Below are 14,619 nucleotides of genomic sequence, written 5' to 3'. Positions count from 1 at the left end.
ACTGCCATCTGGTTTCTATACAAATTGTAAATAGCCTTTCGCTCCCTATATTTTACCCCTGCCACCTTCAGAATTAGAAAGAGAGTATTCCAGTCAACATTGTCAAAAGCTTTCTGTAAGTCTACAAATGCTAGAAATGTAGGTTTGCCTTTCCTTAATCTTTCTTCTAAGATAAGTCGTAGGGTCAGTATTGCCTCACGTGTTCCAACATTTCTACGGAATCCAAACTGATCTTCCCCGAGGTTGGCTTCTACCAGTTTTTCCAATCGTCTGTAAAGAATTCGCGTTAGTATTTTGCAGCCGTGACTTATGGGGGACTAGTTTACCTCCGGAATATTTTACCCAAGAGGACGCCATCATCATTTAATCATACAGTAAAGCTCATCCATAAACAAATCTCCCTTGCCATCTCCTCCTCTGACACAAGTAAACCTGTTAATCAGCCACCAACCAGCTCTATTGTGATCACCCATTATCATCCTGGCCTTGAAAAGCTCAACCACATCTTCAGCAGGGTGTTCACTACGTGTCATTGTGCTCTGTCCATCCCAATGCCATTCCTGCACCCCATGGATCATTCTGTTCTGGACAATACAGGTACAGGACCTGCCCCATACACACACCTGCCATCTCCTGCCAAGTCTAGTCAGCATTTCCTATCCTATAAAAGGGAGGGCCACCTGTGAAAGGATTAATGTTGTATGTCAGCTGTGCTGCAATTACTGTGTCACATTTTGTGTGGGCACAGCAGGTAACCAAATGTTTGTTCACCAGAATGACCACTGCCAAACTGTGGCTAACCACAAACTTAGACCTTCCAGTTGCTGAACATTGTGCACAACATAACACAATTTACTATAATGACTGCTTCACTACATGTGTTATTTGTATGATCTCTTCCAGCACAAGTTTTCCTGAGCTACGAAGTGGGAATTCTCTCTTCTGCATACAATCTTAACAGTCCCAACCTAAACCTTCACTAACCTGTTTCCCACTGCTTCACATTACCTTTTCCCTATTCTCTTCTGTCACTGTCACATCACCCCTTCCCCGCCCAGATGATGTACTTCCTTCTTCCACCACTGTTCCACTCTCTCCCTCCCTCCCTCCATCTCGCCCCCCACCCTCCATCTCGCCCCCCTCCCTCCATCTCGCCCCCCCTCCCTCCATTGCGCCCCCTCCTATTTCTTCACTTAGTACTCCATTTTATAGTGTCCGCAGCTCCCCTAACTATCTCCAAATGACAATATGTTAACTGAAATAGCAACACTGAACTGCAAATAAAAAAAGAGAATCAATAAACAAATGCATAGCAACTGAAATACCAAAATGTAAAACAAAAATGCTATTAATCTGCACACCATATAAAAAAATTAAAATAATTTCAAAAGAGGAAGATGCAATAGGCAGTGACTTAAGTTGGTTTACCTAATAGCTTTATAATTAGAAAATAGCAAAATTATCAGTACTGTTTTAAGGATATCAGTTCACTGTTAAAGTGGATTTCCAAAGTTCAAAAAGTCTTGAGGAAGTGAAATTTTCTGATTGGAATAGTTTGTAGACTACACAGTTATTTTAGTGAAAATTTGCATATTTGGAAACAGAAAAATCGGGACTATAAAACTGTGGTACTAAATTCTGGAAATAATTACTTTTAAGATTTTAGCACCACAGAAAACAAACATTTTGAAATATGATGTCCTCTGAAAAAAATGTAGAGGAGAGTAACAGCTTTTAAATGAGCTGCACCCATCTAGAAACAAACTTTGTTTATATCATCAAACGTATCACCTTCCCTTGGTTTACATGTACAGTAAATCACTAATATTTCTTTAAATAAAATATTTCTGTATAATCTAACTATACTGTAGTCACTGGTAATCAGGAAATGTGAGTGTGTTCAATAGGGAATGTAACACTTCTTTTGTAGGCCAGTTTTTGTTGACAAAATGCAAAATGTATTGTGAGACATCGTGGAGTATTCCTGCTTTAACTACTGTTGTTGTTGTTGTGGTCTTCAGTCCTGAGACTGGTTTGATGCAGCTCTCCATGCTACTCTATCCTGTGCAAGCTTTTTCATCTCCCAGTACCTACTGCAACCTACATCCTTCTGAATCTGCTTAGTGTATTCATCTCTTGGTCTCCCTCTACGATTTTTACCCTCCACGCTGCCCTCCAATACTAAATTGGTGATCCCTTGATGCCTCAGAACATGTCCTACCAACCGATCCCTTCTTCTGGTCAAGTTGTGCCACAAACTTCTCGTCTCCCCAATCCTATTCAATACTTCCTCATTAGTTATGTGATCTACCCATCTAATCTTCAGCATTCTTCTGTAGCGCCACATTTCGAAAGCTTCTATTCTCTTCTTGTCCAAACTATTTATCGTCCATGTTTCACTTCCATACATGGCTACACTCCATACGAATACTTTCAGAAATGACTTCCTGACACTTAAATCAATACTGGATGATAACAAATTTCTCTTCTTCAGAAACGCTTTCCTTGCCATTGCCAGCCTACATTTTATATCCTCTCTACTTCGACCATCATCAGTAATTTTGCTCCCCAAATAGCAAAACTCCCTTTACTACTTTAAGTGCCTCATTTCCTAATCTAATTCCCTCAGCATCACCCGACTTAATTAGACTTCATTCCATTATCCTTGTTTTGCTTTTGTTGATGTTCATCTTATATCCTCCTTTCAAGACACTGTCCATTCCATTCAACTGCTCTTCCAAGTCCTTTGCTGTCTCTGACCGAATTACAATGTCATCGGCGAACCTCAATGTTTTTATTTCTTCTCCATGAATTTTAATACCTACTCCGAATTTTTCTTTTGTTTCCTTTACTGCTTGCTCAATATACAGATTGAACAACATCGGGGAGAGGCTACAACCCTGTCTTACTCCCTTCCCAACCACTGCTTCCCTTTCATGTCCCTCGACTCTTATAACTGCCATCTGGTTTCTGTACAAATTGTAAATAGCCTTTCGCTCCCTGTATTTTACTCCTGCCACCTTTAGAATTTGAAAGAGAGTATTCCAGTCAACATTGTCAAAAGCTTTCTCTAAGTCTACAAATGCTAGAAACGTAGGTTTGCCTTTCCTTAGTCTTTGTTCTAAGATAAGTCGTAAGGTCAGTATTGCCTCACGTGTTCCAGTGTTTCTACGGAATCCAAACTGATCTTCCCCGAGGTTGGCTTCTACTAGTTTTTCCATTCGTCTGTAAAGAATTCGTGTTAGTATTTTGCAGCTGTGACTTATTAAGCCGGTAATTTTCACATCTGTCAACACCTACTTTCTTTGGGATTGGAATTACTATGTTCTTCTTGAAGTCTGAGGGTATTTCGCCTGTCTCATACATCTTCCTCACCAGATGGTAGAGTTTTGTCAGGACTGGCTCTCCCACGGCTACTATAGTTTCATAAAGTTCTGATTAGTGATGGTGCCATATGTTGTCTTCAAAATGGTTTCTGTAACGGAGGTATGTTCCAGGCAGAGAGATGTCATTGAGTTTCTTTTGACAGTGGAAAACCAGGGCATCGCAGGTATTTATGAGTGTTTACACAATGTCTACGGAGAGACATGGGAGTGAACAAAAGAATGGTGAGTCATTAGGTGAGCCGTCTGTCATCATCACAACTAGGTCACAGAAACCTGTCTGATCTTCCCACGTGCCAGCTGGCCACACACAGCTTTGACTCCTGCAATGTTCGAACAAGCGGACACTTTCTTCAAGGTGATTGACAGATCACAATCAAACACCTTGCTGCACAACAGGACGTCCCTGTTGGTAGGGCTGATAAACTCATCCACCAGCGGGGATGCTCAAAGATGTGTGCCCACTGGCTTCCTTGACAACTAACGGTAGATCATAAGGAGCCATGAAGGACCATCTGTACAGACTTGCTTGTGCATTATGAGGCTGATTGTGGTTATTTTTTGTCGAACATCATCACAGGCGATGAAACATTGGTTCACCACTTTGAAGCAGAAACAAAACCGCAATCCATGGAGTGGCACCACATCACCTCTCCTTTGAAGAAAAAGTTCAGAACTGCAACCTCAGCTGGTAAAGTCATGGCGACTCTTCTGGGACTTGGAAGGGGTTATTCTGTCTGATGTGCTTCCTCGTGGTGCAATGATCAACTCTGAAGTTTATTGTGGTACCCTCAGGAAATTGAAGAAGCAACTTCAGCATGTTTGTTGTCACAAAGATGCAAACTAACTTCTCCTTTTCCATGACAATGGAAGGCCTCACAAGGGTCTGTGCACCCAGGAGCAGCTCACAAACTTCATTGGACTGTTCTTCCTCATCCACCCCACAGCTTGGATCTCACACATTCCAAATTCCACCAGTTTGGCCCAATGAAGGATGCATCCTACGGGAAGCAATATGTGAACGTGGGGAGGGCCATTGATGAAGCAAGACATTTATTTATTTATTTCATGTTCCGTAGATCCAGTTAGCGAGTCAATCACAAGGATATGGAACGTGTCAAATTGTACAGGTTTCAATTTAAACTTACAATAAATACAAGGGCTATTCAATGCCAAAAAGTACATAGTTATAAGTAAGACATACTACAAATACAGTAATAGATACAATGTCAGCTAGATAACATAACAACCATTTAACAGAAAAAGGAGTTTCAAATAAAGGTTAAAGATAAGAGCACAAAGTTAAATCAGATATTAGGCCTACAAGAGTAAATACAGGTACAGCCAATTTGTTGTTACAAAAAGTGTGCTAATGCTCAAATGCACAATAAAATCAATTGAACTACTTCTAGACACAATAAGTTTAGTGATGGTATACATTTTCTTTCAGATATACATCCACAGTATAAAAAGATTTCTCTGTCAGGCAATCTTTGAGAACTTGTTTAAATTTTGGCAGTTCTGTATGAACACATTTGATATGTAGTGGTAGAGCATTGAACAGCTTAATGCTGGAGTAGTAAACTCCTTTTTGTACCAGAGTGAGACGTTTCATTTTGAAATGTAGATTGTTTTTGTTTCTGGTGTTATAGCCATGGAATTTACTGTTGTCTTGGTAGATAGAATAATTTTTGCACACGGAGGTCAGCAAGGAAAAAATATACTGTGAGGCAGTTGTTAGGATACCTATCTTCCGAAACAAGTGCCTGCAAGAGTGTCTTTGATGGACCCCACACATTATTCTGATTGCTTTTTTCTGGATGGTGAAAACTTTTTTTGCAATTGGTTGGTACCCCCAGAATATGGTAGCATATGACATCAATGAGTGGAAGTAGCCAAAGGAGGCAACCTTAAACGTGTTAACTTCAGCCACTGAAGAAATTACCCGTAATGCAAATGTTGCCGAGCTAAGTTTTTTACATAGATGAAGAATGTGAACTGACCAATTATTTGCTGTCTATGTAAGCACCCAGGAATTTTGTATCTTCAACTTTCTGCATTGATTGATCTCTACATTTTATGTTAATTTCATCAAGATTACTTTGTGATGTATGGAACCTCATATAATGAGTTTTATCTGCATTGAGTGAGAGACCATTTGAGGCGAATCAATTTAAGATGTCATTAAAAACAGTATTTGTAGTTTGTTCAAGATCGTGATCAATCAGATCATCAATAAGAATTGTGGTATCATCAGCAAACGGAAAATTTGCTGTTTGTCTCAGAACAAAGAGGAAGATCGTTAATAAAGATGAGGAAAAGCAGTGGGCCCAATACGGAGCCTTGAGGCACACCACACGTTATCATGCCCCATTCAGACGAGGCAGGTTCTCCATAAGAGCCATTTAGCATTACAGTCTGCTTCCGATCCTGTAGATATGATTGTAGCCACAAGCCAACAGTACCACCTAAACCATAGTATTCTGCCTTTTTCAAAGAATTTGGTGGTTTACACGGTCAAAGGCTTTCGTAAGATCACAAAAAATACCCACTGGAGACATTTTTTTGTTAATGGCTTCCAAAACTTGGTTGCTGAAAGAGAATATTGCCTGTTCAGTACAAAGACCGGCACGAAAACCAAATTGATTTTTGCTTAAGATACTGTGGAAGTTGAGATGGTCAGCAATCCTTCTGTGCATGAGTTTTTCAAGAATTTTCGAGAAGGTAGTTAATAGGGATATTGGGCGATAGTTTGTAACAATGCTTTTATCACCTTTTTTTAAAGAGAGGAATCACTACAGCCAACTTAAGTCTGTCAGGGACAATCCCTTCTTGTTGCAGAAGACGGGACTAACAAATTTATAACAGTGTTTCAGTATTTTACCAGAAATATTGTCCACACCAGCAGAATTTTTATTTTTTAATGATCTAATTACTCTTATGACTTCGCTTACAGTAACTGGAGGTAAGGATAACTGTGGGATTCTGTTGCTAATAGCTTTCTGTAGGAGGGACAATGATTCTTCCATAGAACCATTACAGCCTGTCTTCTCTGCTGCTCTCAAAAAGTGGTTATTAAATATTTCTGAAACCAACTCAGGTTTCTTTATGATACTGTCCCCTATTTTAATTTCTACCTGAGACATGTTCTATGTTGTCCTGCCAGTTTCCCTCTTTATTACATTCCTTATAGTTTTAATTTTATATTCTGAGCTTTCAATTTCTGGTTTTATGCACATTTAGATTTATTTATAACCTTCTTGAGAATGCTACGGTAAAGTTTGTAGTGCTGTCATTTCTTTGGATCATTACAAGTCCTGAGAGAACTGTATAACATCCTCTTTGTTCTACAAGATGTTATTATCCCTGTAGTGATCCAAGACTTCTTGGCATTGCCTATATGATTATTTCTAACTACATTTTTGGGAAAGATGGACTCAAATACAGACATATATTCATTTAAAAATGAATTGTACTTTTTGTTTAAATCTGTTTCCCTATAAACTGGTCTCCAATCTATTTCTTTTAGGCTATCATTGAATTTTTTAAGGCCCTGTTCATTTATTATCCTAAAAGGTTTCCAAGAATGCTCAAAACTCTTACACACCCTGATGTAATTGAGCCTAAGCAATTGACCACCATGATCAGAAAGGCCAAGGATTGGATGTACAGTGATCTCATTGAATTTAGACTTATCTATAATTATATTATCTATCAGACTTTTACTGTTAATAGTAACCCTAGTTGGGAAATATACTATTGCCATCAGATTGTAAGACTCCATTAAATGTACTAAATCAGCTTTACTATTGCTCTCATTTAGGAAATCAACATTAGAGTCACCAGTAATTATCAAGTTCTTGGACTTTGAGTACAGTATGGATAATAATTGCTTCCAATATCAGCCAGTAGAGCGGTACTGTGCAAGCATACAGATCCTACCAGTAATGTGGCGTAAGGCTGTTGGATTTGATGGAGATTATATTGAAAAATAGGGTTTTTTAGCCAAAACAGTTACGAATAATAGGGTGTACTGGAATCCCAAATAAAACCAACCTGCTTTCAGTACAAAATGTGTTGTATTACTTTGTAATAAAAGTTTTATGAATCCCTGCTTGAATAAGAAATTGGATTTTTTGTGTAACTATTGTACCCATTGTTTTTGTGAATGTTTATTAAAGTTTTTATGTGTATTATTAACAAAAATATATCAGAAAGGGGGAAAAATAATATTGACATCAGGACTTGTACCTATAAGAACAAGTAGGATAGTCTCACCTTGCTTTCCAAATGTGTGTGTTTCTTATTTATGTTTCTATGATGACTATCACGCTGAAAATTGTAGTGTGTGCCTTTCAGTCCTAACTCCTCCCCCCCCCCCCCCCCCTCCCAGTTTCATTTTGGCTTTATACTGTGCATTTCTTGCTTAGCACTACTGATTTGTCCCATTAATGAATCTCCTAGGCCATAGTTCTATCAGATTTGCCAGTTGACTGATCTGCTTTAACCTGTTTTTGCTTCCTTATTTTTCTATATTCTTCTATACTAGGTGAACTGACAGATCATGATTTGTTGTATGGAATCTCAAATTTCTGATTTTAAGGCACCTGCTTCCTCAGTGTTCTCTTCTTTAGCTTGTGCTTATTTCTTTAGCTCTTGCTTATTTCTTTGGCCCTTGGTGCATTTCCTTTCATTCTTGTGAGCTGCATTCTGAAATTATTCTATCATTTTACCTTAATATTTCTCTATGGCTGTGGTGGTGGATCATACTGTACATGTCAAGTCATTATAAACATCAGCACATTCATCTTTAGACTCCTAAGAAGTTTCTGTATTATTATTATGATGGAAAGTCTATAGTGGAATACAGGTTGTTGTTGTGGTCTTCAGTCCTGAGACTGGTTTGATGCAGCTCTCCATGCTACTCTATCCTGTGCAAGCTTTTTCATCTCCCAGTACCTACTGCAACCTACATCCTTCTGAATCTGCTTAGTGTATTCATCTCTTGGTTTCCCTCTACGATTTTTACCCTCCACGCTGCCCTCCAATACTAAATTGGTGATCCCTTGATGCCTCAGAACATGTCCTACCAACCGATCCCGTCTTCTGGTCAAGTTGTGCCACAAACTTCTCTTCTCCCCAATCCTGTTCAATACTTCCTCATTAGTTATGTGATCTACCCATCTAATCTTCAGCATTCTTCTGTAGCACCACATTTCGAAAGCTTCTATTCTCTTCTTGTCCAAACTATTTATCGTCCATGTTTCACTTCCATACATGGCTACACTCCATACAAATACTTTCAGAAATGACTTCCTGACACTTAAATCTATACTCGATGTTAACAAATTTCTCTTCTTCAGAAACGCTTTCCTTGCCATTGCCAGTCTACATTTTATATCCTCTCTACTTCGACCATCATCAGTTATTTTGCTCCCCAAATAGCAAAACTGCTTTACTACTTTAAGTGTCTCATTTCCTAATCTAATTCCCTCAGCATCACCCGACTTAATTAGACTACATTCCATTATCCTTGTTTTGCTTTTGTTGATGTTCATCTTATATCCTCCTTTCAAGACACTGTCCATTCCGTTCAACTGCTCGTCCAAGTCCTTTGCTGTCTCTGACAGAATTACAATGTCATCGGCGAACCTCAAAGTTTTTACTTCTTCTCCATGAATTTTAATACCTACTCCGAATTTTTCTTTTGTTTCCTTTACTGCTTGCTCAATATACAGATTGAACAACATCGGGGAGAGGCTACAACCCTGTCTTACTCCCTTCCCAACCACTGCTTCCCTTTCATGTCCCTCGACTCTTATAACTGCCATCTGGTTTCTGTACAAATTGTAAATAGCCTTTCGCTCCCTGTATTTTACCCTTGCCACCTTTAGAATTTGAAAGAGAGTATTCCAGTCAACATTGTCAAAAGCTTTCTCTAAGTCTACAAATGCTAGAAATGTAGGTTTGCCTTTCCTTAATCTTTCTTCTAAGATAAGTCGTAAGGTCAGTATTGCCTCACATGTTCCAGTGTTTCTACGGAATCCAAACTGATCTTCCCCGAGGTTGGCTTCTACTAGTTTTTCCATTCGTCTGTAAAGAATTCGTGTTAGTATTTTGCAGCTGTGACTTATTAAACTGATAGTTCGGCAATTTTCACATCTGTCAACACCTGCTTTCTTTGGGATTGGAATTATTATATTCTTCTTGAAGTCTGAGGGTCTTTCGCCTGTTTCATACATCTTGCTCACCAGATGGTAGAGTTTTGTCAGGACTGGCTCTCCCAAGGCCGTCAGTAGTTCCAATGGAATGTTGTCTGCTCCGGGGGCCTTGTTTCGACTCAGGTCTTTCAGTGCACTGTCAAACTCTTCACGCAGTATCATATCTCCCATTTCATCTTCATCTACATCCTCTTCCATTTCCATAATATTGTCCTCAAGTACATTGCCCTTGTATAGATCCTCTATATACTCCTTCCACCTTTCTGCTTTCCCTTGTTTGCTTAGAACTGGGTTTCCATCTGAGCTCTTGATATTCATACAAGTCGTTCTCTTATCTCCAAAGGTCTCTTTAATTTTCCTGTAGGCAGTATCTATCTTACCCCTTGTGCAGTAAGCCTCTACATCCTTACATTTGTCCTGTAGCCACCCCTGATTAGCCATTTTGCACTTCCTGTCGATCTCATTTTTGAGACGTTTGTATTCCTTTTTGCCTGCTTCATTTACTGCATTTTTATATTTTCTCCTTTCATCAATTAAATTCAATATTTCTTCTGTTACCCAAGGATTTCTACTAGCCCTCGTCTTTTTACCTACTTGATCCTCTGCTGCCTTCGCTACTTCATCCCTCAAAGCTACCCATTCTTCTTCTACTGTATTTCTTTCCCCAATTCCTGTCAATTGTTCCCTTATGCTCTCCCTGAAACTCTGTACAATCTCTGGTTCTTTCAGTTTATCCAGGTCCCATCTCCTTAAATTCCCACCTTTTTGCAGTTTCTTCAGTTTTAATCTACAGGTCATAACCAATAGATTGTGGTCAGAGTCCATATCTGCCCCTGGAAATGTCTTACAATTTAAAACCTGGTTCCTAAATCTCTGTCTTACCATTATATAATCTATCTGATACTTTTTAGTATGGGGGAGAGGAGAGAAAGTATGCAACAAATAGGAGGGAGGTTTGGGGAAGAGTAGATGACAGCTAGTTGGCAGCAGATATGCACTTATCAGTGATTCAATGCCTCATCTACACAGTGAGTTGTTACCTTTACTCATTCCATTATTTACAACTCCGTATGAAAATGATGAGGGTCCCAGCACTTTGCTTCTGGTCAGTCTTTCCAAAAGATATGCAAGATTTTGCTGCAGCATACCAGAACTTATTTGTTTCATTCGTCTTTTGTGTGTGAAACAGGTTTATTTGTAAAACTGTATTGTCACTAGTGTGTTGTGAGAAATGTTCCTTTGTTTTTTTCTTTGTAGGTATGCACTCTTGGTTGTGGACAGTGCCACAGCCCTGTATCGTACCGATTACTCAGGACGAGGAGAGCTCTCGGCAAGGCAAATGCACCTAGCACGTTTCCTGCGTATGTTGTTACGGCTTGCTGATGAGGTATGCAGTTGATCTTCACGTTTCTCTGAAATCAGTTGATTTGCTCTTAATGCAAGTAACCATTGTTGAAATTTCTGTATTACAATGCCCCCTGTCTGTAGTCTAAAGCTCTATCATAGATATGATTCTTTGTGTTGCAGTTTTCATAAATGGTAGTGTAGGTTTGTTAAATTTTTAGAAGATTGAAGAAACATGAAACAGAATTTAATAGATGTGTGCAGAAGGTAAAATTTGTGACAAAACACTTAATTCTAAAATCTTGAACTAATAGATAAAAGAAAGAAATAATAAAGATTGACTTTTGCCATTCTAGAAAACTCCAAAAATAGGTTAAAAGTTGACAGCAAGGTTGACAAGAACTTACATTCATGGGGTGCAGGTCACACTAGAATTGATAAAAATGTTCTAAATTAGAGTGCAGTAGTTCTAGCATTTAGAAAAATAGGTTGCTTCTTCGAGAGGGATGAAGTAGTAAATATTGAGGAATTTAGATGAAAAAGGCTGGGTGGTCATTGGAAGAACAACCTGTGACACAAAGGAAAATTTAACAGTGTGGCAATTCAGAAATAGTATTTAATAAGCACTGTGTAAACTTCAGTTCAGAGATCATAGAATGGACAGAGTTAGAAGTAATGATGGGTTAAAAGGAGAGAGAAAATGAAAAGTGGAAAGAATAATAGAAGTAAATAAATAAATAAATAAAGTTGGTGGAGGGGGATTGCACACATTGTGAGAGGGGAGGCGAGAGAGTAAATAATAAATTAGAGACGTAAAAATTGCAGTACAGGAATATTGTACAGTTTGATGACATTTGTGTCTAACTGTGATATCGGCACACCATTGACTATCACTTTCCAGCTTATCAATCACAAAGTTATTTTAATTTAAGTATATCAGCACATTTTTTCATTGCATGTTCTGTTATATAGGGATGAACACTAAACTGGCAGAATAGGTGAGCACACAGAGAATTCCTACAGTTGAGTCAGCATTAAGTTGATCCCTGACAGTTCCAGTAGGCTAGATGTGACAGCTTCGTGTGCCTGCCACAACCAGTCATGTAACACGATTTTGTAAATGTCTCTGTGACAGTGCCTCAGGTTGTCACAGCTCTAGAAATGGCTGTTGTTTTCGCATGCAGCCATTTGAGCTTTGCAGCTAAAAGCTGGCAACAGAGATGCAAGCTGTCAGGGATCTTCTTACGCCACCTGGACTGTAATTATTGCAAGATCCTTTTCGACTGTTTGACGTTTTCAAATTACTTTCTCTTGTTCAGGATTCCTACCCCTGCAATAATTCTTGCAGTAAAACCTGCTCTATGTAACTTCCACTACTGCCTGCCCAGACTCATCACTGGCAAACTGTACAGCATTAAAGCAGGGCTACTCATGTCGCTTGTAGTTTGCATAAAATAATTTTTTTGATTAACAGATGTCTGTAGCAGGGGATGGCATTGCCAGCTACTCTCCACCCTCCGTATTGTATAACCTGCTTCTCCTGACAAGACACCCACTGCAAGTACCTTCAAAACAGACAACACAGCGATCAGGTGGAGCCCGAGAGATTGGCTGACATCTGCCCACTATGAGTTAACTTGTTAAATCATCAATCACAAAGTTATTTTAATTTAAGTATGTCAGCGTATGTTTTCACTGCATGTTCTGTTACATAGGGATGAACACCAAACTGGCAGAATACATGAGTGGAAAAAGAACTACCTGCTTTGGTGGTGTCCCATTCCCCCATTGTAGAGCTTGCTCTACAGGATGTCACAAGAGGTTTGAATGCTTGTTATATTACAAGGGACAGTTGGGTCCTCTCACCAAGCACTAATTTCACTAAATTCTGTAGATTGTAACTTGCTCTATCATCCCTCCAACTTCCTGTATTTATCACGGTTAGCGTAATCCCATCCCCTTCATCTGACATATTGGCATTTGTTATAATCTTGTCTCGTTTTATTATTTAATTATCACTGTCACCTACCATTATGTGTGTGTGTCCTTCCTAATATCTTCATTTCAATGCATTATTCTTTCCACTTTTCATTTTCTCTTTGTCTTTTAATTTAGTTTTATTTCTCACTCTGCCTGTCATCTCCAAACTGAAATTGGCTCAGTTCTAATTAATGTACCATATATGACATCTTACTCTCCCTATAATGATTCCATTCACCTTTGCCTCCTGCTCTTCTCATAATAAGAGGATGTTTCTTAGCCTGTGTCACTCAACCTCTGCAATTGGTGTTTCTTTTTTTTCCCTTTAGGAAGGAACCTAAGGTATGATACGTCAGGCACATTGTGATCTGTTTTCATGTGTTTTTAACAGCAGTACTAGGGTGGTGCTTTTTGAAGAAGGTAGTTAGATGACAAAACTCATTGCTTATGTTCTGGATGTATGTAACCACATGTTTTTTACAGCATAGGATTCCAGCATCCCTTGGTCTACTGCCCCCTCCCAAACACACACACACACACACCACACACACACACACACACGTTCCTGAAATCAATAAGGTAACTCATGGTTTTCTAGCTTTTTTGGGTTAGAGTTCATTTTCCTACATTGATCCAGTGGTTTTCCTCTTGGCTGAAGGATATTATGTATAGTGGAAAAATTGTCGACAGAGTGTTCTGTGAGAGTTCAAATCAGAACTCTGCCTCTTTATCCTCCCCCCTATTGCTGGACTCTGTAAAATGCTGAAGTTGTATTTCTTGTCTAATTTGTTCTTTGTTTCTCGATTTAAAGTCCAGAGCTACATCCACCATGGAACTTCCTTTAATAGCAATTGTGAGATGGGAGCAGCTTCAATATGGTCATGCTTTGTGCAGAGATGAAATGTAATAACTGAGTTTACTACACCCACAATTGTAGAAATCATTTCAGTTGTGAATCTGAAAATAATAGTCAGTCTGTACTTCAGAGAATGTAAGCTGCATACACAAAGAAAGGCAATACAGTTACGTAGCTGTATGTGTTCTTGTCACTTTTGAATGGAATTTAGCCTCTCTCCTCCGACGGCATTTAATGAGCTTTATATTACAAGCTCAGCTGTGGTATGAATACTTAGTACCCAGAGGACCCTAAGTACATCAAAATCGATAAATGAACTCTGCAACAGACAAGATCAAATCTTCTTCATCCAGTGAGGTGGTTGATGTAAATTCTTTAACTGTCATTCTAATCTTGTGACTTTTTCAGCTATGCAAGGATTAGCTTGTATAATGTACCAGCACATACTTTTAATAAGGAGTGATCTTCCTTAAATAAACCGAGCGAGGTGGCGCGGTGCTCAGCACACTGGACTCGCCTTCGGGAGGACAATGGTTAAATCCCGTCTCCGGTCATCCTGATTTAGGTTTTCCGTGATTTCCCTAAATCGCTTCAGGCAAATGCCGGGATGGTTCCTTTGAAAGGGCATGGCCGATTTACTTCCCTATCCTTCCCACACCCGAGCTTGCGCTCCGCCTCTAATGACCTCGTTATCGACGGGACGTTAAACGCTAATCGCCTCCTCCTCCTCCTCTTCCTTAAATAATATAGTGCAATTACATGAAATTTGTGTGAAACAGCCTCTGTGGTATTACACAGAATTATGGACTTGTGATTCTAGCAGTAGTGTGACAAC

At 39.1% G+C, this 14,619-nt stretch overlaps 1 protein-coding gene across 2 annotated transcripts in view; it reads left to right on the top strand.

Annotated features, from left to right (window-relative positions):
- LOC124791187 (DNA repair protein RAD51 homolog 1) overlaps positions 1–14,619 on the top strand; it is an 84,957-nt gene that overhangs the window by 48,413 nt on the left and 21,925 nt on the right. For both annotated transcript variants that reach the window (XM_047257840.1, XM_047257841.1), the window contains one exon: positions 10,862–10,991. In XM_047257840.1, the coding sequence (XP_047113796.1) occupies positions 10,862–10,991 (130 nt within the window). The remainder of the gene's footprint in view (positions 1–10,861; positions 10,992–14,619) is intronic.

The sequence above is a fragment of the Schistocerca piceifrons genome, chromosome 1 (assembly GCF_021461385.2).
Source record: "Schistocerca piceifrons isolate TAMUIC-IGC-003096 chromosome 1, iqSchPice1.1, whole genome shotgun sequence".
Taxonomy (NCBI): Eukaryota; Metazoa; Arthropoda; class Insecta; order Orthoptera; family Acrididae; genus Schistocerca; species Schistocerca piceifrons.
This window is presented reverse-complemented; position numbering and strand designations above follow the sequence as displayed.